Source organism: Conger conger, chromosome 1, assembly GCF_963514075.1.
Source record: "Conger conger chromosome 1, fConCon1.1, whole genome shotgun sequence".
Classification (NCBI taxonomy): Eukaryota; Metazoa; Chordata; class Actinopteri; order Anguilliformes; family Congridae; genus Conger; species Conger conger.
Window position 1 is genome coordinate 46,541,087 of NC_083760.1, and position 23,993 is coordinate 46,565,079.

The window sequence follows — 23,993 nt, forward strand, 5'->3', positions numbered from 1 at the left end:
CTTTGGATAAGCCAGACCCAGTGGATTTGTTTTTCCTAATTTATTGAAAGACAATTGAGTAATATGTCGCTCTATTTCACGTCATAAATTAGGAATATATATACATGTATATATGTAAATGTTTTGAATATTGACATTTTATCGTCAGAGAATTACAATGTATACTGGCGTTACATATGAACAGTCCAGTTTCCTTTCTGTGGGTCCTGAGTAAATGTCGCATGCCGTCAGATTTGCGATTGTGAAGTTGTAAGCTATGTTTTGTGGTGATTTCAATTTTAGTGTTCGTATATAGTTATGTTTGTATGGTGTAACACATCCATGTAAATGTTTACTGGTTTTTTGAGTTGTTACCATGATGCCTGGGGAGAGCCATAAAAAATCGTCAGGATTAACCTCAGGAGTTTGTCAAAATTGCACAGTTCTGCATCAGGTAACTTGGACAACGATTACTTAGCTAGCTTGTCATTTCTTTTGACAATTTATGTAGATTAGCAAATACTTCCACTGTCAAAACTAGTAACGACCATTATTAATGGGGGATAATAGTGTGTTACTCTCCGAACTAAACAACCTCGTTTGGAAACAATGTTATACGTCTTGTGTGTTTTGATTTTGGTGAACGTCACTCTTGCTAACATGTATGATTATAACTGATTATACTCTCTCCTTTGCAGAACTTAAAGGAATACGTAGCGGCATTGCTGATATTGGAACGAAAGATAATTGACACAGAGTAAGTAATTGCGTAACTATAAATCGGCGAGTTGTTTTGCTTACACGCTATCAAAATTATTGTACCAATGTTATGAATTTCCACACAAGTGTTGAGCTGCAGTGTCCGTTTAATCAAACTGCACCCTTATAAACTGTGGTGCAATGTATGTGGCTAGCCATGGACAGACTCATGATCCCAAATAACCTAAATAGTACAGGCATTAGAAACAAAAAATGGGTGAACCTCGCACAAATCGCAACGTAAAATCTGACATGTTTATTACTCATAAAAGTCTCCTCTATAACATATAAAAAGTCCTAAGAGATCCCAGTGGTGGAAAGTATTTTTCTTAACCATACCCTGGTACCACCCTAGTTTTGCTTCCTAAAATAATATTTTAAAGCAACATCACTATATTTGTATACTTCAAAACAACATAACATAAATTGGCACTCATCCATATAAATGTTGGTATTGATGTTCAGTCAGTTTGGACAGGGATAAGCCCCCCATCAGTCTCTTTCCATCCCCATTCTTGTAGCAGGAGTTCATCAACTGCTGCACCTGACAGTACATGCAAAGACTGTGTCACTTTGCTGCTGCAGACTCTGGCTGTACATGAGAAGTGCTAGGAGCCACCTTGTCAAAAAGCGCTTGTGTTGTAGTGAGTCAAGTCCCTCCCCAGGCTTCCCATTGTACAGGCACAGCAAAGCATTCTCTTCTGCTGACACAACATCTGCTGTGGAAGCTGACTGTGTCAAACCAGTCTCCGCTGGTTGTGAATTTCTTGAGGGGGGATCCTTTCCCAATGCCATTAAGGCAGGAGGTAGTGTCACATGGATGCATGGATATTGCATGGATGAAGAGGATGTGAGTGCACACACTGGGACCCAGCCTCCGCTTGAGGGCCTTGATGTTCCAGACACGTGGCTTCTTCATGCTCTTCTTCAGCTCAGGTTTGAAGAAGAGGTCATGTGACTTGAGGTTGGTGTGGTGGATGAGGAGGACGAGCAGATCTGTATACATTACATTACATTACATTACATTATTGTACAAGTGCTCCACCATCCAGCACATACTGAACATGGCCTGTGACTCCTGGAAGGTCAGGTGTGTGGAGCGCCAAAATGGCATCTGCTAGCACTGGCACCTGTGGCTGTCAAAGCAGCAGGGAGGTATGAAACAGTGCTGGAGGATGAATGCACAGCTCATACTTGAACACTGAAAAAAATTGAGTCACTGGAAAAGTAGTTGAGGATCCACCTGCACTGCTTCGCCAATAATCTTCAATGAGGATTTCATACTCATTGTGATTGCCTGATGCCTGATTCTTGAATGTGTACTCAGCAGTCTTCTGTCCATCCGTGCTGGCCAAGATGTTGTTGCCTTTGCCTTATCAACATTTACAGAAGGGTGCGTGTGGACCCCAGTCAAAATGATGTGCAAATATGATGTTGAAATATATGAATTTGATGACGTCAAATATTTTTGGAGGTAAAAGATGAAGAGAATAGTTGCAAGTATCAGATCTTGTAGTGCAAAATAATATTCCTGGGTGGTGACACTACTGTTATCTGATGTGTGGTCCACAGTAAATTTATACCTGACCATTGCAGTTGATCAGAATCAGAGGTTCCTATGAGATGAAATGCATGCAGGTAATTTTTGACCCACTTATGGGAGCTTGGGATAGTAATATAAAAACCACAAAGTTTCTTAACTGTAAATGGTCTGATATCAAAGAAAAGTTTTTTGAGCAATACCTGGAATATGAAATGATAAAAAAGCTTTTCTTTTACAAAGATATTGTAAGAAAATAAACCCACCGGGTCATTTCACTCACTTATGCTTAAGAATTGTAAAGAATTTCCTTTTGCACATGCACTGTGCTGCATCCATGTCTCATGTCTCAGTTTCTGGTTGATTGTAGACAATACTCTTTGTGTGGTCATCAGACTAGAAGACATGCATAAATCAATTTTTTAACATGGGTGGTGATCAGTTCCTGATTTTACTATTGCTCGCTGTATTGCTATCACAAATGTGTATATACACTCAGTGAGCTCTTTATTAGGCATTTATTCGACTTATTATTTAGACTTATTAAGTCTTCTGCTCCTGTAGCCACTTAGAGGTTTGATGCATTGTGTGTTCAGGGATGCTCTTCTGCATACCACTGCTGTAACGTGTGGTTATTTGCGTTACTGTCACCTTCCTCAGCTTTGACCAGTATGGCCCTTCTTCTCTGACCTCTCTCATTAACACTTTTCTGCCTGCAGAACTGCTGCTCACTGGATGTTTTTCACACCATTCTGTGCCAACTCTAGAGACTGTTGTGTGTGAAAAATCACAGGAGATCAGCAGTTTCTGTGATACTCAAACCACCCTGTCTGACACCAACAATCATTCCAAAGTCAAAGTTACTTAGATCGCATTTCTTCCCCATTCTGGCATTTGGTCTGAAAAACAGCTGAACCTCTTGACCATGTCTGCTGGCTTTTATGTATTTAGTTGCTGTCACATGTTTGGCTGATTAAATATTTGCATTAACGAGCTGGTGTACAGGTCTACCTAATAAAGTGCTCACTGAGTATATACAGTATGTGTTTTCTTCTGATATCAATATTTTTTTGTAAAACGTCTGTGCCTGTATACCACTCGAATGGTGTCTGCAGCAGGGGGCAGCAATAGGAAATTGTGGCATCAATACTTTCCACCACTTGGATTTCTTAGGACTTTTCATATGATATAAATGACATATTTATGAGACTAAAGTTGAAAGAGTTTCAGTTGCTATTTGTGCAGGGTCATGTCATATAATGACTAAAAATCCCACTCTAAAATCCCTAAACTAAATGTGTTTCTTTTCATCCTGCCTTTAGGACTAATATACGCATTCATGGTTTTGTTTGAGAAAATGAACGGTGCCACTAAGGACTGAGATGAATGTAACTGCACACAATGTCAGCACTTTCTTTTCACCGTGGTGTGTTGAAAAGTGTTGTCATGACATTGGTCAAGTCCTCTGACTCTTAAATGGCCCTTCCTTTTCTGCTTAGTCAATGCTCAAGTAGGTTTTGATCTGGAATATATTTAAATGTCTAATTAAAAATGAAATAAATTGTAATAACTTGTTTTGTTTTCTAGCCATCTGTTGACTGAATACCAGGAGAAATGTGATGATATCCTTTTAATTACCTTCACCTGGAACAAAGATCTTGTGATCATGTCTCTTTCACTTGGTAGCTTCAGAAAATTTACATTACTGCCATTTGGCAGACACTCCTATCCAGAGTGTCTTACAATGGGAAATCGGGGGTTGAGAGCAACAGTAACCTTTGAGGTGGGAGCTAAATAATCAGGCTAAAAAATGTGAAAACCAACTAAGCCTGTTCGGGATAATTACACAAGTGAGATGTGCAACCTGGCAAATTAGATAGTAACGCGAAAAATATCTGTAACAAACAATGTAATGGCTAGATAGAATTGTATTCAAATAGGAGTGCAATTCATCAGTCGCAGTAGTCAAGCCATTGGCAGGGCAAGGTCTGATTTGAAGAGGTGAGTCTTCAGTCTGCAACAGAAGGTGGTAAGTGTCTGAGCTCCTACTGATGTGAGGAAGTCATTCCACCACTGGGGGCCAGACCAGTGGCAGGCTCAGAGGGGGAAGAGGCAGGTGTGCTGTGATTGGGAAACGTATGGGTCTCCCTGGTCTGTAAGAGTTGAAGTAAGCCTGAGCAGTCAAGTCAAGTCAAGTCAAGTCAACTTTATTTGTATAGCACATTTACATGCAGCAACAGCTGAAACCAAAGTGCTTTACAGATTTAGGAAAATAAAATAAGGAGCATAAATGCAGATAAAAGTGCAGCAGCACCAAACAGAATACAATATAAAACAATATATTGTTTGCAATATAATTTTTATTAGAATTTCTTTTCAAGCATTTGTATTATCATCCATACAAATATGTTGTTAGATACCTAAGTCCAATAAAAGTAATGTTCTGAAGTGGTTAATTAGTGTTTCAGGCAGATTTATGTTTAGGTAGAATTGCTCTTCTTGTCAGTTTTCCTTGACAATTTATTTACAGCTTCAGAAATCTCAAAGGTAAGATTTCCATTGCATTCAGGTTAAATCTTTCTGATATTTATTTACAGCTTTACAAGCACTTGAGCTATATAATTTACAAGAGTATACATTGAAAATAAATTTAAATTGCAACGATGATAGTTGAGGTTTGCATATTTCTGTCACTTGCTATTCATTTTGCTTATTGCTTATGAACTGGTTGTTAAAAAAGGATCTATTGAGGATCTATTTGTTATGTAGGGGCCAAACTAGCTAATTCGCAAGGTTAAATCACATTTTGCTCATTTCGTATTCAATTTCCTCAGCCTATTTGTCTGTAGTCAGTAAATTGTGATTGTCAATACTAGCTGTATAGCCCTGGATTATTTTGTTTTAATATGCCTTTTTTTCAGCTGGAGCCAGTTGAAAAAAAGGCATATTAAAACAAAATAATCCAGGCATTGGCATTTTAATGTGTTTTTATTCTGAATCAAGGTTGCACCAGATATCTTTTTTTCCCCCCAGGGAGACCAGTAAGCTTCATCATGAACTGGATGAGCTGTTGTTGAAAATGGTCCCATTAGAAAAGCAGAATGAGGAGTGTGAGGCAATGCGAGCTGAACTGGAAGAAAAGAATGTAGGTATTAATTCAGAAGGCACCATGTTAATTGGACTGAGTAGTCTTTAATAATGACATTTTATTTGCCATCCTTGTTATGTTTCATATTTGCAGAACTCTCTGAAAAAGTTTCAGCAGACATCGGAGGAACTTGACAGACTGAAGGAAGAGAGCACAAAGTTACTCACTTCGTAAGACCATCGTGTTATTTTCACAAGTATATCATGCATTTTTGAATGGCTGTGTATAATTATTTTCTTTGTGATCCTCAGAAAGAAGAACCTTGAAAATCAGTTAAAAACATTTGAAGGTGAGTCCTTAAACAAGAGTCAAGTTATTGATTGTGCTGTAGCCCTGTAATCCCATTTGGAATCCCTGACATGGATTTGCATTGTAAGACCTGTACCTGTGTGGCTTCTTTATTTAAATACAGTATATGGAGGGCAGAAATTGTGCAACTGTTTTCCATCAAAATCTAAATGCCCACGATGTATCTATAGCTAACCGAGACTGAGATTTGTGGGAGAAATTAAGCACCTCAGGTTGTTTATGGCCTCTAAATTTACATTTTAAATGGCTCTGTTTGGGATAAATTATTGTTTATAAACAAAATGGCATCCTGATCAATTTAGGGGCATGCTCAAAACATTTAAGATCTTGCTGATGCTACAATGGCCTGATGTAACTTCTCTCCCTCTGTGGTTGGCCGCAATGCATTTAGACTCATTTGGTTGTCCTCAGGAATGCAGAATGCCATAAGTAGCTGCCTTGTGGTGGCTGCATTTTTTATTTTTTATTTCTTGGTTTCTGTGAATCTATTAATCTTCTTGGTGCTATCCAGTATTATCATAATTAGAATGTGATAATACCGTATATTTAATTGCAGATTGCAGCATCAAGAAAGACTGTGAAATCATACAACTAAAAAAAGAGAAGAACAAATTGGAGGAAAGTCTTCACACAACTCGGGTAATGCCATATGAATTTATTTCCGTACATTAGATTACAAGGATCAAAATGTTTCTTTTTTACATTACATATTTTCAATTGTAACAGCAGATGTCCTATGTATTTTAGCTGATGCTGTATTCTAGAGCAATTTACAAAAGCGGAGAACATTAGTGTTAGTACTAGTGTTTATGTGTTATGTGTGTTATGTGTTTCTGCAACTGACTAATTGTAAGAATAGAAAAGATATTTTGGAATCTGTCACTGCCTGACTTTCCCTAATGGTTTTACAGAAAAATCTGGAAGAACTGGAGATAAAGTGTCAGAGAGGTATGTCTATATCCATTCTTCTAAATCCGTAATGTTCCTACATATGCATGTGCCATGGTATATCTGGTCTTTCTGAGCTAAATATGCTGATCTTTATTTTATTTTGTTTGACCAGATTTAAGGAATGTTGCAACTGAAACAAACTTTCCTGAAGAGCCAAAAATTGACAAAAGTAGGTAATCTATTCTATGACATATAACATATTGTGTTGTTTTTTACATGCAGTCTAGAGAATATCCATGTGTAGAAATCTGTTCTACACATTGATAACTCTGAGATAAATAAACAAACCCTGATTTTAGTGTAGAATCTTTCATTTCCACATATGCTCCTTTGTTCTGCTGATAGAACCCACCAAATCAATCGATTAAGGCGTCTTGCTCTAAAATGACTTAATTGCAGGCCTTAAAATATAAACACGTTTTTGCTTTTAGTGGTGAATATCTGTTTATTTACTCTAAATCAGTGGTCTTCACTCCCTCCCTTGGAGAGCTGTAGATTATAAGTGTTTTTGTTACTTAGCACTTAATGAATTAAGTAGAAGATGATTACCCAGTTAACTTGCTTTAAACATACTTTTTTAGTGTATGATGAAAACACCATTCGCACCAAGAGCAAGAGTCAAAACTACTGTTCCAAACAAAAGGACTTGCATTAGTTTAGGTTTAGGTTACTTTATATTCACTTTGCATGAAACAGCTCAATGATATTAGCCTATGTCACTAAATATTTGTCCTTTATTTTGCAGCTAAAGTCAAACAGCTTTTAGAAGAACTTTGGATGTGCATAGAGCCCCCATCCTTACAAGCTACAAGCCAACTGCACTTTACTGGTAATTGAAACCATATCAGTAGAATCTGGGGAATTGTGTGTGTGTGTGTGTGTGTGTGTGTGTGTGTGTGGTTTTATATTGTTTATATGTAAAAACTTTCCAAGAAAATTCAATTATATTAAAGAACAAATTCTTAATTTTGTCTGTTGCCAAGGATAGCTTATAGTCCATTTTCCTCTGTCAGAACATATGCAGCATGTCAGAGTCCACCCTCATTCCCTATCGCTGTTATTGACTATTCCATTGTTAGGGAAACACTCGCACTAACTCATAGAAATCTATCCACAGGCATTCCTTGCGAGTCATCAGATTATTGCAATGACCACTTGAAGCCTTGCAGTGTGTTGGTGCAAGGGGCAGAAGCTACAAATACTAGAAAATCCCAGAAAAGAAACCGGGCATCAGGAGAGTTCCTGTATAGTGATACCTTCACTGAGAAAAAGACATCCCCTCGAAAGAAAATCGAGAAAAAGACACCCCCACCGAAAGGAAACCATGAGGAGGACATTGATGAGATATTAGACTGCTTCAAGCCTCTGCCTCCTCTTCTGTCTCCAGTGATCTTTACCTCACCTGAGGTAAGAAATGCATATGCAATTTCCAGCGGCTGGTTTAATAATTAAAGGTTCAAATGCATTCTGTCCAATTTTTCTTACTGCACCCAATGCTTTTCATAGGTTCAGGGCCCAGTTATGCTAGACCAGTGTTTCCCAACCTTTTTCCTTCCTGGGCTGATGTAACGTTGATGTAACGCATGGAAAGTATTAGCATGCAAATAATGCAGTGACAATATTCACATTCTGGATGCAGACAGCTTTACTAACTTGCTGCTGGAAATAATGTTAACCACTATAACCACATTCAAGATGAAGTAGCATTCAAGATGAGTTTGCCTGACGACCCACAGGTTGGGAAACGCTGTGCTAGACCCTTATCCTGCCTGTGTCCAGGGCATACTGGTCAAGGTCCTTATCCCTTATATGTCATACATGGTGAATCAAGAAGTAAAAATATCAGCACATACAATAGTTTACCTTTATATGAAGATTGAGTATCTGTGTCTTATTTGTCTTTATTAAGAGTTTGTGTTCTTCTCACTTGCAGGAAGCACTGTTTGGAGATGTGTCAGATTCCAGTGATGATGAGAAATTTGATGATGTCTGTCAGGGCATTGAATTGTCCACAATGGAGACCACTGACATGTCAATGCTGTTAGCCCCAGCTGACAATGGCGTCCTGGACTTTTCAACTCCTTGTGACACACTCGCAAAATTGTGTGAAAATTCCATGGATGAGGAAATGCATGTATCGCAATCAGAGATTCAAATCTGTGAACTAAAGAAGGAGAAGATTGAACGTGCTGATGAATCTGTAGTGTACACTTCAGATGACGCTGTGATGGATGGATTGTCAGGATCATCCTCCAAGTCTTTTGTTTTGACTGTGTCCAGCATTGTATCAACCGAGCAGTCTATCCCTGAACACACTGGCAGTGTAAGAAATAAGTGCTCAGATGCTGAAGATATGGGGGTTGAGGAAACTCCACATAAGAAAAAAGAAATGTATGCTGAAGTTAATTGTGAGAAAGCATTTCCAATATTGCAGAACAAACATACAGGCAACCACCAAGTCAGTTGTGCCACTCCGGACAGTGAATCTATTCTAGGACCACAATTATCCCCTCTTCGAGTGAACAGTGATTACTTTGGACATAGTAAAGATGTTGATGTGCATTCAGACACTCCCACATGTTTTGGTAATTTCATTCCAGGCTCTCTTTCAAATAGTTTCACTCAATCACAGGAGTGCAATGAAACTGAATATCAGAACCCCCCATGTACTTCAACTAATGATGACACCAAATCAGAGCAGAGTGTGGTAAAAACCAGATCTGAAGTAAATCCTACTGACGTCCCAGGAGAAAGCTTTTGTTTTCCTTTGGACAATAGTCAGATAAATGCGAATGTGTTGGATTTGGCAGGACAATCCCCTGGTTATTTTGCTGTACAGTCTGTGTCCTGCATTGTATCAACCGAGCAGTCTATCCCTGAACACACTGGCAGTGTAAGAAATAAGTGCTCAGATGCTGAAGATATGGGGGTTGAGGAAAATACACAAAAGGAAAAGGAATTATTTGCTGAAGTTAATTGTGAGAAAGTATTGCCAATATTGCAGAACGAACATACAGGCAACAACAAAGTCAGTGCCACTCCGGACAGTGAATCTATTCTAGGACCTCAATTATCCCCTCATCGAGTGAAAAGTGATGACTTTGCACAAGATGTTGATGTGCATTCAGTAACTAATGATGATGCCAAATCTGAACAGACTGTGTCAAAAGCCTTACCTGAAGTCAATACTTCTGATGACCCAGAAGAAAGCATTTGTTTTTCCGAGGACAATCATCGGTTTAATGCAAATTTGCTTGATTTGGCTGAAAGCACTTCTCCACACTGTCCAAATGATGGAATCGGTCGACCCAAAGACACAAGTGCTTCAGATTCAGAGATATGTACTGGACCAGAGGTCAGTTTGACTCCACCCTCTGAGCTAGTAACTACCAGTGAGCTACCAGATTCTGCAGATTGGAAAAAACCTTTGGATATTATGCAGAATGAAGCTCTCTCTGAAGTGTCGAACTATGTAATGGAAAAGGCATTTACAACAAAGGAATGTGGGAAACCAAATGAAATTGATGTGAATGCATCTAGAAAGCTAGATTTAACACACACTGATAACCCCTTGGCCAGGTTTCCATCTTCTAGTGACATAAAACCTCTCGTGGAAGCTGACTCCACTCCTGCAGAATTTCCGGCAGGTGAAGAAAACATCAAAGGAAGTAGTTCTAATGATCCTGAAAAATACAAAGAATCATCAGATGAACAGGAGAGTTTTGGACTGCAGAGGAAAGTTAAAACTATCTACCAGCGTGCTGGAAACCAAGCATCAACTGAGAGCGAAAATGATTTAATGAGGCCTGAGCAAGATTCAGTTGCAACGCATGAGGATTCTAGGAAAAATCCAGGAGCAAGCTATGAACCACAGGAAACCCCTTCTGAGATGAGTACAAAAGACTCCTCTCTGGTGGAACTTGATTTATCACCATATGGTACACAAGTAGAGGCTAATGAGAATGACATTCCAATAGAAGAAACATTTACAGGAATGCTATGTGAAAATCAAGTGTTGGATGACATTGAAGAGCCCTTAAAAAATAAAAATCAAGAACGTAAAAGCAATCTAAACCAGTCACACAAACTAATTGACCAGGGATGTAGTTTGTCTCCAAAAATCTCAGTGGTGAAAGAAAGGCAATGTTCCCTGCAGGCAGATGACCAAATTGATGAAAACACAGCAAATAAAATAACACAAGATAACACTAACAGACCAGAGGATCTGAAGAAGTATTTCCTCAGCAACAGGATGGACATTCCCACAGGTGATTCCCAGCCAGCGACTTTCAGAAATCCTGCTCTTCCCAGGCACAAAAGGCAACATTCTGATAATGGGCAGGAGAGGTGTCTGAATCTGAAAGATCATCCCAAATTGACAAATCCACCCATGTTAATTACAGCTAATAATTCCATCCCAGAAAAGTCTCCAGAATCTATAAGGAAAGTTCGCTTTGAAATGGGGCCACCTCTCCCTCCTCTTCTTAATCCCCTGACAGTTACTCCTCCAAGATTTAGGACACAGGAGTTAAAGGCTCTTCCTCGCATTGTCCATTCCAAAGAGTTGTCCATTCTTTCAAATGAAGGAACACCAATACAAGAGAATTTAATGGCACCCCTCATGTTACCACACTCAAATATGAATTCTCCATGTTTGTCCATATCATCTGCTGATGATGCAAAACGAAGACGAGTTATTTCTTCCCCACTGCAGTTCAGCACATCAACTCCGAAACATGCTGTTCCCGTTCCTGGGAGGCTTCCCCCCTCAGCATCAAATCCATCCAGCTCATCACCTGGTGCTTCTCAGGAGAACTCTGTGAGAATTCTGGACACAATGTATCCAGAACTCTCTGCCCGGGCACGGACTCTCAACATTCTGCGAGGCTCTGTTAATCTCAATAGGTGTACACCCGATACTGGGACAACGGCACCAGATTCTGTCACTCAGATATCCCGATTCAAGGCTGTCAGTTCTTCCAGGGTATTTACTAAAACGGAACAATCTAATGAAGGTGAAATTAGGTTTAAGCAGTCAACAGAAAACGTCGCATCCAAAGATGATTCATCATCTCTCGTAGGTCAATTAGGGAAAAAAACTGGAGCGAACGTGCTGTTGCCGAAAAATGCAAAAAAACGTGACTCACCAGCCCCAACTATGCCTCACGGGTCTCTTGTAATGGAGGTTAGTCCGGAGGGTTCTGTTGGGACCAGGGAAGATGGACAAGCGGGCAATGCAACTGCCACTGCACAAAATCCAATATTGGATGCATTAATCAAAATTGAAACATCTTGTTTTGATTTGTTGCCTGTAATTAAGAGTCATGTGAGCGTCAGAAGAATTTCAACAGTGCCAGTGTTGAGAGATGAAGAAAAAGAGGTCATCCATGAGTTTGCTGTGGTAAACAAGGTTGGTGATATTTGAGTTTGGTTTATATTGCAGTCTTGAATATCGGCATTGACATGGTAGTTAGTCTGTGTATATACTGTCGAACTCTATTTATTTATTCATGAATGTATTGGTTTTTATTTTGGTACATTTTCCTTTTCAGCACTTAGCAGTTGACCTGCTGTCTGCCATCCTAGTGAAGATGAAAACCGAGAAGAACAGCCTCTGTGGAATGTACATGCAGGCCCTCTGCAGGGTCTACACTGGAATCTGTCGTCAAAGAGCAGATTGGGAAAGAGCCCATCTCTTCTCTTACAGTATCTTGAAAGAAGGTGGGCTGTATTGTACCATACGTTATTGTGCAATTCAGTTATCAGTGCTTTAATGGGTGTTTTAGTGTAATTTTACAGTTTGTTAGACAGTTCTCATTTTCCTAAGGCACTGTTGTAGTGGATGGGCCGTATGTTCTGGTATTTATTTTGGCCGTCTGTAGCTGGCAGCCCTGTTGGGCTATGCATGATTGGCTGTAGTGTCACTCAGGGACGGGAGGCTTTCATTGGGCCAGGATGTCAGTGTCTCACCACTCTAGCGACCCCCTCTATTAAATCTCCTACAAGTCTGGCAGTTCAGATGGACATGAGTTGTCTGAGCAAGCCCGACTTGCAGACTGCTGCCTGAACAGAAGTGTTAGCTGATTTGAGAACACATGCTTGTCTACACTCTCCTGAATCTGTAGAGGTTAGCATTGAATTGTATGCTGATATGATATATATGATTGGGGAGAACATATACAGTGAGCACCATAGTTCATTGGACAATGACACATTTTTTGTTTTATTTTTATACTCTAGCACTTTGACTTTGACAGGATACAATTTGAAATGAGGTTGAAGTGTAGACTATCAGCTTTAATTTGAGGGTATTTTCATCCATAGTGGATGAAATGTTTGGAAATGATCTAACCTTTTGTACATAGTCCCCACATATCATTTGCATGCAGTTACTGGTTAAAGTCTGCAATGCATAGGCATCACCAGCCTCTGTGTAACTTCCCTAGTAGTGCTGTTCCAGGCCTGGACTGCAGCCAACTTCAGTTCCTGCTTGTTTCGGCTACATTTTGCCTTCTGTCTTTTCTTCAGCATGTAAAATGTATGTTCAATTGGATTCAGATCTGGTGATTGACTCTGCCAATCAGGGATTTTCCACTTCCGCCAAAAACTCCATTGCTCTAGCAGTATGTTTAATTTGCATCGACACTGCTGCCTTCCTCATGTTGTCACACCTCAACAACAATCTCGTTGCAATTGCAAAGTCTCAAATCAAGTCAAGACATCAACAGCTCTCTTCTGCATTCACTAACACACAAATGAATACATCTGCTTAACGAATCTGTTATGCCAATTCAACAAATACTTGTAGTACCTTAAAATGGGGAACCATGTACAAAAGGTGCTGTCATTTCTAAATGGTTCATCTGATATAATATCCCCTCAAATGAAAGCTGTCAGTCTGCACGTCATTGTATCCTTTCAAACTGTGTGCTAGTACAGAACAAAAATTTGCCACTGTCCAATAAATTATGGTGCTCACTGTATATTACATTACATTACATGTTATTTAGCTGACGCTTTTATCCAAAGCGACTTACAGTTGATTAGACTGAGCAGGGGACAATCCCCCCTGGAGCAAGGTGGGGTTAAGGGCCTTGCTCAAGGCTACACCGGGGATTGAAGTGAATCGGGATGCAAATCTTAAAGTGAACTTGGTGGGAAGTGGCAAGTGTTGTGTTGCAGGATATTAGAAACCATTCAGTGCATATCTCTGGGACAACTCTGTCCTTACAATATGTATTACTCCACAAATGTGTGATAGTGTACTTGTCTGTATCACTTCACCAATACATATTCCTTCCACAATCTGTTGGCATCTGAAAAGTACCATCATCACCTTTACTTTTAGAATTGCAATGAATTGTGTTGTGCAGTCATGGGTTTGATGATCATTGTTGTTAAATAAGTTTTAATAGATTGTGTGCATTCATCTCTTTCATGCAGATTTTCCAGACTCAGCAAAACTGATTCTGTTCATTGTGACAACGTGGCACAATGTCCTCTCCCAAACGGGTGTGTTATGCAGGGCCTTGCATGCCGTTTTGAAACTGAAGGCCCAGGAGGATGTGTTGCACTGTTTAACTTCCTGTCTTGACTGGGAAAAGGTATGTCTTAACTTTCACTGTAAAATTGTAAAAAAAATTGTTTGCATTTCCCCCCGCCTGTCACCCTCCCCCTACCTTTGCCTCTCCTTGTGGTCTCCTCAGATAGCAACAGGTTGAGAAGATATATATGAGTACAATATTCACAATAATAACATCTTGTATACTAATATATTGACATTTTTGTCAAATACCCAACCCCCATCAACAAGTCAAACACATTCCACTATTTCACAGGCCATTTATTATTCAAAATCAGGCTTGCTCCTTATTTATAACTTTACTGAATAATAAGAATTTTTTTTGAGAATGTATTTCAATGATCACTGATGTAAAATGGGGTCAAATGCCCTCTTGTGGAGCCAAAGGTGTTTTCACTGTCTTCCTCAGAAAGAGGAAGATCCCTTGGATGTCCCCCAAAGAAAGTACACTATTTAGATGGAGGCATCGCAAATTTGATGTAAAACATCAACCTTTTGTGGCCATAAAATCTCAAGAACAGTTTTTACCATAATGGCCTGAAACGGCCTGAAAATGCTACTGTTTCGTTATGAAGGCCAAAAAAATGCTTTGTTGTTCTATGAAAGCCTAACAAACTGTACATAGTTGGAAACGTAATGTGATTAGCTAAAATTCTTCTCAGTTGTTACTTCAATACCATGCCTCAGCTGAAATTATACTGTATGTTTTGCTGATGGATGGAGATCATGCCTTTACTGTACGACAGGATCCAGGGAGCCTATACAACGCTTAAGTAATAGCATTCGTATGTACAAGCATTTTTGTTTAAGTATGCAGCAGCGAAACGGACAACAATGATCCAGAGAAATGGACATTCTACCAAAGTTTCTTTTTTAGAAACTAGTTTCTTTTTTGCATTATTATGCATTTGGTTTTCGGGACCTTAGCTGTGAAGATGACACTGACATTTCAATATTCTATGTAGTATATGGATTTCCAAAATGCCAAGAAAGCGAGGTCCACACTTGTTTTGCTACCCACATATTTCAAAATAAGGAATTATTGTCGCTAAAGCAATGGCATCTTAAAATAGGTTATACACATAGAACCATGAGTTTTATCTCTTTCAAATGGTATATCCTGTTACCATAGTTATTGAAAATCGTGCCGTTGAAAATTTCATGAATGCAACAAAAAAAAAGTAAATACAAAAATGTACTTCACTCACCCATGATTAATTTTCGTTTTTTCCCACAAGTGTAGTGAAATTGTAGTCCTATATTTCATGGAGCATGGGAAGGGGAGAGCCAATGGTGATCTGTATATATGGTTTGGTCAAATAAAATTCCAAGAAGGCTTCTGAGATTCCAATTGAATAGGAAACGCATGCGTAGCATGAGTGACAATATACACCCAATTTCTTTACTTCAGGATGAAGTTAGTTGGCTAAAGTCCATAATCAGCCTGGCCGAACATGCTGCTTGCCCTGATCCGTGCCTTTCTAAAACATTATGCATCAAGTTTTTTGTAAACTCTATGGTTGAATAAGCTTACATTTGCTTAAATTCACTACATGACTGAGGGATACTGCAAAGAAAAAGATATTTATATTTATGAAATCATGTGAGTCACTGTTAGCGAATTGTTACTGTTGAAGCAACAGTGGTGTGAAAAAGTATTTGCCCCCTTTTCCTCTATTTTTGCAAATAGATTGAAGATTTGACACAATTATTTGCAAACAAGAGATGACCCGGATAAACAGAAAATACACTTTTTAAATGATCATTTAATTTATTGAAGGTTATGAAACACCTACAGTACTGTGCAAAAGTTAGGCAGGTGTGGAAAAAAATGCTCTAAAGTAAGAATGCTTTCAAAAATAGAAATGTTAATTGTTTATTTTTTATCAATTAACAAAATGCAAAGTGAGTAAACAGAAGAAAAGTCTAAAGCAAATCAATATTTGGTGTGACCAACCTTTGCCTTCAAACCAGCATCATTTCTTCTAGGTACACTTGCACAAAGTCAGGGATTTTGTAGACATATAGTCAGGTGTGTGTAATTGGTTACAATTATACCAAACAGGAGCTAGTGATCATCAATTTAATATGTAGGTTGAAACACAGTCATTAACTGAAACAGAAACAGCTGTATAGGAGGCTTAAAACTGGGTGAGGACAGTCAAACTCTGCTTCCAAGGTGAGGTTGCTGAACACAGTTTAATGTCAGAAGCCATACACCATGGCAAGACTGAGCACAGCAACAAGACACAAGGTAGTTATACTGCATCAGCAAGGTCTCTCCCAGGCAGAAATTTCAAGGCAGACGGGTTTCCGGATGTGCTGTCCAAGCTCTGTTGAAGAAGCACAAAGAAACGGGCAACAATGAGGACGGTAGACGCAGTGGTCGGCCAAGGAAACTTAGTGCAGCAGAGGAAAGACACATGCTTACTTCCCTTCGAAATTAGAAGATGTCCAGCAGTGCCATCAGCTCAGAATTGGCAGAAACCAGTGGGATCCAGGTACACCCATCTACTGTGGAGAAGTCTGGTCAGAAGTGGTCTTCATGGAAGAATTGTGGCAAAAAAGCCATACCTCTGACGTGGAAACAAGGCCAATGGACTCAACTATGCACGAAAACACAGGAACTGGGGTGCAGAAAAATGGCAGCAGGTTCTCTGGACTGATTTCAAATATTTGGCTGTAGCAGAAGGCAGTTTGTTCGCCGAAGGGCTGGACAGTGGTACAAGAATGAGTGTCTGAAGGCAACAGTGAAGCATGGTGGAGGCTGAAGGCAACAGTGAAGCATGGTGGAGGTTCCTTGCAAGTTTGGGGCTGCATTTCTGCAAATGGAGTTGGGGATTTGGTCAGAATTAATGGTCTCCTCAATGCTGAGAAGTACAGGCCGATACTTATCCATCATGCAATACCATACAACGACCCCAAACATACAGCCAATGTCATTAAGAACTATCTTCAGTGTAAAGAAGAACAAGGAGTCCTGGAATTGATGGTATGGCCCCTACAGAACCCTGATCTCAACGTCATCGAGTCTGTTTGAGATTACATGATGAGACCGAAGCATTTGAGGCTGCCTAAATCCACAGAAGAACTGTGGCTAGTTCTCCTAGATGTTTGGTACAACCTACCTGACAAGTCAAAAACTGTGTGCAAGTACCTAGAAGAATTGATGCTGTTTTGAAGGCAAAGGGTGGTCACACCAAATATTGATTTAGATTTTTCTTCTGTTCATTCAGTTCTTCTGTTCATGCATTTTGTTTAATTGATAAAAATAAACTTTCTATTTCTATTTTTGAAAGCATTCTTAATTTACAGCATTTTTTCACACCTGCCTAAACGTTTTGCACAGTACTGTATATCACCCATGTGAAAAAGTAATTGCCCCCCTAAACTTAATAACTGGTCATGCCACCTTTAGCAGCAACAACTGCAACCAAACAATTCTGATAATAATAACACTGAATCGTGACTCACACTTGAATACAACCATTTCTGTCATAGAAACCTCCATGTGACAGTGGGACGATAATAAAAAGCACATTGATGGCGATGAGAATGGGAGTGAATATGAAATTCCTGAAGCATGATCGGCATGGTGATGATCTGAATCATGCTGCATGGACATACATATACACACTGGACCTCCTTTGTACCCAGCAGCAATGGAAGTGGACTCATGACAACATAATATGGTGAGTACAACATTTGCATGGTTCCTCATCATGCATTTGCATGTACATTATGGGTGTGAACGGTTAAAAGTTTAAACGGTTAACCGAAACCGAGTTTAAACGGTTTACAAAAAACGGTTAACCAAAACGTTTTACAAAAAATAGCTATCCAATCATTTTTTATGAAGCTGAAATGTTAGCTAATTTTTAAATAAATGTGCGTTCACCACCAGGGGTATTATTGCTGTTTACATTCTAAACTAGCAATCAACAAGCTACAGTAGTTTCTAGCAAGCAATCTTCGGCCATTTCAGATGGTGTAAAATGCAAACACTGCATTGGATGCTACAGTATTATAGTTATCAGATAATTTCTGTGTGTTTTAAATCTGTAGCTGTTGGTTCAGTTATTGTTTATTGTTGTTGTTTCTTAAGGTTCGCTGAGGATCCGTGTTTATTTGTTGACACGCAAACTACCGGCAACCTGAATGTAGCTTTTCACTATGCCATATCTACATAAAAATAAACAAAGCAAAGCATAATTTGACAAATGTTGCACGCAATATCACTAGGTAGCCAAGTTTAGTCACATAAAGGCTATAATTGTGCGTAAGTACTGTTCATAATTTTATTAAATCCAACAGTGTTCCAACATTTGAGTCTACTTCATAGTGCAATCACTATCCAACGTTTTTTTAAGTGTGGTGTTCCATCTAATGTTGGCCAGGGCTTTGTGCTATGGAACCATTAAGATGGCCCAAAATAAAGTTTGAAAATGCAATTAAATTTGTCAGTACTTACATTTTCTTTCTTTTTTTAAAGATACGGCCCCTAGCTGTCAAACAGGATCGGTTACACAGTTAAACGTTTAAAAAATGGGATGGTAAACGTTTACAGAACTTATGAGTTCTCACATCCCTAATGTACATTTGTTTAATGTGTCCTTGAGTGTGATGTTAATGGAATGTGATGTCTCTATTTTCTCCACAGTAAAGAACTGTGGCCCATAATGAACAGTTGGGTGACACAGCCAAGAGATCGTCAGACACCCATTAGAGACATTTCGGTTGCAACGACTCTGAGATTAATTGGTAAGCCCACAGCAATTTTTTTAACCAGTACAAGTGATATTTAAATGGATATAAACACTGAAATAAATCAGTGCTGAACTATCAGGTGGGTCATTCTTTGATTTGTGTTGCAAACTATGTCTGAGAAATTTCACATTACATAAAAAATGAAAAACATACTTACTGTCAGAATATTGATGAATTTGTTTTTATCAACCCCTTTCAATAGTACAATGGGTAAGATTTTTGTGTTAAAACATTGTTACAAGTCCATTGAAAATCCCTTCCTATCGTTGAAAAAGGCTCACTGACATGTTGACTCATTCTCTGCCTCTGTTTATTGTCCTTAAATTCTGGTTTCAAAATATATAGTTGCTGTACAATAATTCAAGCTCATTGGTTGAAAATTGGTTCAAAGTTCCACAGCCAATGGCATGGGGGTTTATTCAGATTGTTCGTGTGTAGCTGCCCAAATTGCACTCCAGACAAGCTATCACTGAAACTATATACTATAGCTTATTATCCGGGCGAAGACTAAATATCGAGTTATAAAACAATACCAATTCACTATCGGTAGCAACAAGTAAATTAGTTAGCTCAACAAATGTACAAATATCCACCTGAGGCAATACAAACTGCAAGCGTTGCGAGCATAATTGCACAAGCCTCAGGTGGACATTTGTAAATTCGGCAAGCTAACTAGTAGCTAGCTCATCAGTGGAGGCTCCTCCATAGAGGTGGAGGAGGCCTGGCCTCCCCAATAATTTGAGAGAAGAGAGAGATTTAAAAAAAACAATAAATATATTTATTTTATTTATTTATTTTAACAAAAAACATATTTTTTATTTTTTATATTCATATTATTTTAGTTTTGTTCATAAATCTAAATTTTCCCATGGCTAAAACCCAATATTGCAATTGTAAAGCAACAGGCCAGATTTCCCTATCAGTTTGTATTAAGGGAGGCCAGGCCTCCCCTAGGAAATTAGCTTTTCATAGAAGTCAATGTAATGCATTTTTTTTCATGCCAATATGTGATTGGCCAGATCACTGAAAATGGGTGGGCAACGGAGGCCTGGCCTCACCATGCATTGTGTCCAGGGCTGAAAGATTGACATTTTGTTCGTCCAATCACATGCTACTGGTTCATTTGGAATCAACTATCCTTTCCTTTCCTATTCAACACAGAAGCCATTTTGAGAATTCGCTAGTCACTTCAGTCAAACAAACACTCGCCATAGTGGCTACGAGTGTCCTATCAACTTGTGCTTTTCAGGAAATTTAGAGAACACCCCTGGCTATCATATAGCTCATTTGGCCAAACACTTTTGCTTAAAACTACCTCGGAAGTCGGCGAGATTCTGGCGCAATTTGAGATCTTGGGCTGGAGATATGCAGATTCCAGATACTAGGGAGTGAGAATGACATTCAATAGGTCATGTTAGACACCATTTGGGATTTATTGAACAGTTTTATTTTTAATGTAGTCCATTTCGTTTTATTACAAGTCAATTTAATAATCTTCCATATCAAATTACTGAATTGTTGCTCTGTGAGGAAATTCACTCTAAATACGAATAGAGTGCTGCCCTCTAGTGGATAACGTTAACGTTAGATAAAGCCAACTGGAACCATATTTTTACATATTTTATAAATAGCAATTTATTCAATATAAATATATTGAATAAAACTACATATGATAAAGAAAGTGTTATCTTATCTTTTTTATATGCTAAATTTGATTAAATTGGTGATTACATGTTGAAGCTGTAGAAGAATGAAAAATGTAAGCTAAACAAAATTGTTTTTAACTACATAATTAAAATTCCTGCCTTTTACACATGTTCACTTGGCATTTATATTACATCCAAATGTCATTTCTCAGCTTAATTATCAGGCAGGCTCATAGACTTACAGCAATGTCATTTCTTCAGGAAGGCACAAGGCTAAGCTCTGCACAATGAATTTCATCAGCCAGAACTTTCTGACTGTAGCTTACACTCCAAATAGTATGCCTTTGGCCAGCACAAAGACAGATAAGAGAACAGGGAACATTCCATCGCGAGTGAAGTGAGCAAGCGGAAAAAAATGGCCTCCTCAATTCTGGAAGTCACCAGCCTCCACTGATATATATATATATATATATATATATATATATATATATATTAGTAGAACTTTTGTGTCACCACATCATGAAAAACAGTGTGTCCAAACATGATGAGAATTTAACCACATAAGCTTACATTTTAGAGGACTATTTTGTGGTCAAAATAAAAGAAAAACGAATATTGTTTACTGATTATCTCGATTCGTTTGAAAAAATATAAAATAGAATGATATTTTATTACTAATTGTCCAAATATTTGATGTCTGCGGTTACCCAACAGATAATATCTCTTTAAAAATAAGCAGGAAGAACTTCTAAACTACTTCCTGTCGGAAGTGATTGTACAAAGAAGTGCTAATTCTGAAGTGCTAAGTTTGATCTAGCAGGCACTCTCTCATACCTTTTGTTAAATTTAACAAAAACCTTTGTCTATGGTGCTACTAGTTTATAACATCGAGTATAGCTTTTGGATGTAAAATAATAATGCATGGGGGATATTTTATGTTTCAACATGTCTTCTTGCTAGTTAGCTAAAATGGCTGCATGTTTGCTTTGAAGAAATGATCATATTTTTGTGCAGTTGTCTTCGGTGCTACTGTCTTTGGTGTTACCGCCCTACACGGTAACACCACAGAACTCTGTGGTGTTACTTGTCATACCACTTCACAATAGAGATTGTAAGTGTTTATACAGCATACAAGTATAAATTGCACTTCATTACATTACATTACATTACATTATTGGCATTTGGCAGACGCTCTTATCCAGAGCGACATACAGTTGATTAGACTAAGCAGGAGACAACCCCCCATGGAGCAATGCAGGGTTAATTGCCTTGCTCAAGGGCCCAACGGCTGTGCGGATCTTATTGCGGCTACAATGGGAATCGAACCTCTGGCCTTGATTTTTTGGTTAGAATTGTCAGTGCTTTTTAAGGATTTTCTTGACGGGCCTATATGTCTGCATCATCGAACAGTATTTTCTCAAACCTACATCTGTTGAACTGCAAAATTCCATTTTATTTTTCAGGGCGACTTGGGCAGCTGGGTATTAAGGAGAAGTCTTTCGCTTCTGTGAAAAATGTTGCTCAAGTCATCAACACGTTTGTGAGACACGGAAAAGGAGAAGGTATTTTTTTCTATTTTATCTGTTTTATTGTTTGAAATGCTAAAAACATTCAGTCAGAAATAGTATAGTATAGTAGGAAAAATTTAAAAATAAGATAAATAGCAACAGCTAAATGTAATACCGAAGCCATTGAAGAGCTCAGCTGGCAGACTGCATGCGTCTCAGAAGACAAGCATGCTAGTGTTCATCCTTCTAAACTGAGGGTATTTAAGCAGTGTGTATGCTGTTACTCTGTAATTGAAATTTAGGCAGAATGTATGCTATTACTCTTTACAGTTTGTCCAACCTTTTTAAGCTATTGAGCTGATCATTTATCATTAGGAGCTTAGTATCTTCTGAATGCACACTGGACTGTATAATAACCGTTAATTGTAAGGGGTATGGAATTGATTTGATAAGCAAGTAATTACACTGGAGCATCTGATGCTGCTTTAGTTTCTGGGCTCTTGAACATTGTGGTACAGGATTTTTCAGGTAAAGAGCTATTAAACCATTTTGCTTTGCACGGGACAATACTGTGAACTATTTGTACATGCAAACATGTGTAGGTGTCCCCTGGCCAGTTCAGTTGGCAGCAGTCTACACGATATACGACCTGTCGCCCAGCAACCCAAAGGAGGCCCTGGATGCCCTGGCAGCATGGCGAGGAGAAACCCTGGAGGCAGTGCCCCCTGCTGTCACCAGCTGCATCACGCAGATTGGCTCTGTGTGCCGCTACATCTAATCATGAAGCCGACCGGAGGAACTCATCTTTTAGACATCAGTAACGCTTTCAGTCCCAAACCCAATGTGAAGTAGCTCCACCCAAACCCCAAGGGGTTTTGGCTTTGGTTGAGAAATTTAAGAAAATTTAGTTGGGCTTTAATAGGGGCTCAAAACAATAGTTTAGCTGTCATTTTGTTTGGTTGAAAAGCTATGAGGTCTTTGGTATTTTATGGTAGTTACACAAATGCCATATGAAACTCTTCGGACTGAAACCATTAATGCGAACATCCTCTTGTCTGTTGCCATGTTATTTTCTGAAAGCTGCTGTCTCCCACCCTCTCTTATTCATAATTACCTTTTTTTATATTGACCACAGGCTATATTTATAGATTTTGCCTTTAAAAAATAAAATGTGAAAGTTTTTTGGTTTGTTTAGTGTACATATTTGTAATTCATTTTACATATTTAAATTACCTTTGTTTTTGATGTTCAGTGTAAATGTATTTCTGCATATATTTTTGTTAATAAATAAGTAAAACCATTTACATGGTATCTTCTACGTTTTAATACCATTCCTATGTTTACCGTAAGCCAGGTGATGAGCAGTGCCTAGTGTTCGCCGGAGGTTCTGCCAAAAGAGTTCAATTTGTCTCATCAGACCAGAAAAATCTATTTTCCTCATGCTCTCAAAGTCCTTTAAATGCCATTTGGGGAAACACCAAGCAGGCTGTCATATGCCACTCTACCATAAAGGCCTGATTCATAGTCCTATACATAATTATTAATATTTGTCCAAAAGTAATTGACCAATTAAACAAAATCATAACTGACTTCTGTGCGTTCAGTCAATCAAAGATAGTGTCTCCCACAAATTCTCACTGGGAATAAATGTTATATTGTATGTAATATAAACATTTTTGTATCTGTTGAATTTATCAAAATAATAATATGCTGCCATGTTAATGCTATGCAAACAATTGGGTATCAATGAGTCTTCAGCACAAACCAAATATACACTCAGTGAGCACTTTATTGGTATTTATTA

At 38.6% G+C, this 23,993-nt stretch overlaps 1 protein-coding gene across 1 annotated transcript; it reads left to right on the plus strand.

The window, feature by feature from the left end:
* The first annotated feature begins 222 nt into the window (after positions 1-222).
* Positions 223-23,489, plus strand: ice1 (KIAA0947-like (H. sapiens)). The gene is made up of 19 exons (XM_061217233.1): positions 223-433; positions 678-736; positions 3,866-3,900; positions 4,807-4,825; positions 5,312-5,423; positions 5,520-5,596; positions 5,678-5,715; positions 6,292-6,374; positions 6,647-6,683; positions 6,799-6,855; positions 7,432-7,515; positions 7,804-8,093; positions 8,620-12,096; positions 12,239-12,407; positions 14,130-14,290; positions 17,770-17,960; positions 18,929-19,029; positions 22,145-22,243; positions 22,792-23,489. The coding sequence occupies exons 1-19, from the start codon at positions 356-358 to the stop codon at positions 22,965-22,967; spliced, it is 5,343 nt and encodes a 1,780-aa protein (XP_061073217.1). The 5' UTR covers positions 223-355; the 3' UTR covers positions 22,968-23,489.
* Positions 23,490-23,993: the final 504 nt, after the last annotated feature.

What these genes read in the sequence shown, in the direction of transcription:
- ice1 (XM_061217233.1), top strand. Translation starts at nt 356, where the DNA reads ATGATGCCTGGGGAGAGCCATAAAAAATCGTCAGGATTAACCTCAGGA. An exon ending in TTACAGTATCTTGAAAGAAG is followed by an intron (nt 12,408 to 14,129) that starts GTGGGCTGTATT and finishes TCTTTCATGCAG; the next exon opens with ATTTTCCAGACTCAGCAAAA. An exon ending in ACTCATGACAACATAATATG is followed by an intron (nt 17,961 to 18,928) that starts GTGAGTACAACA and finishes TTTTCTCCACAG; the next exon opens with TAAAGAACTGTGGCCCATAA.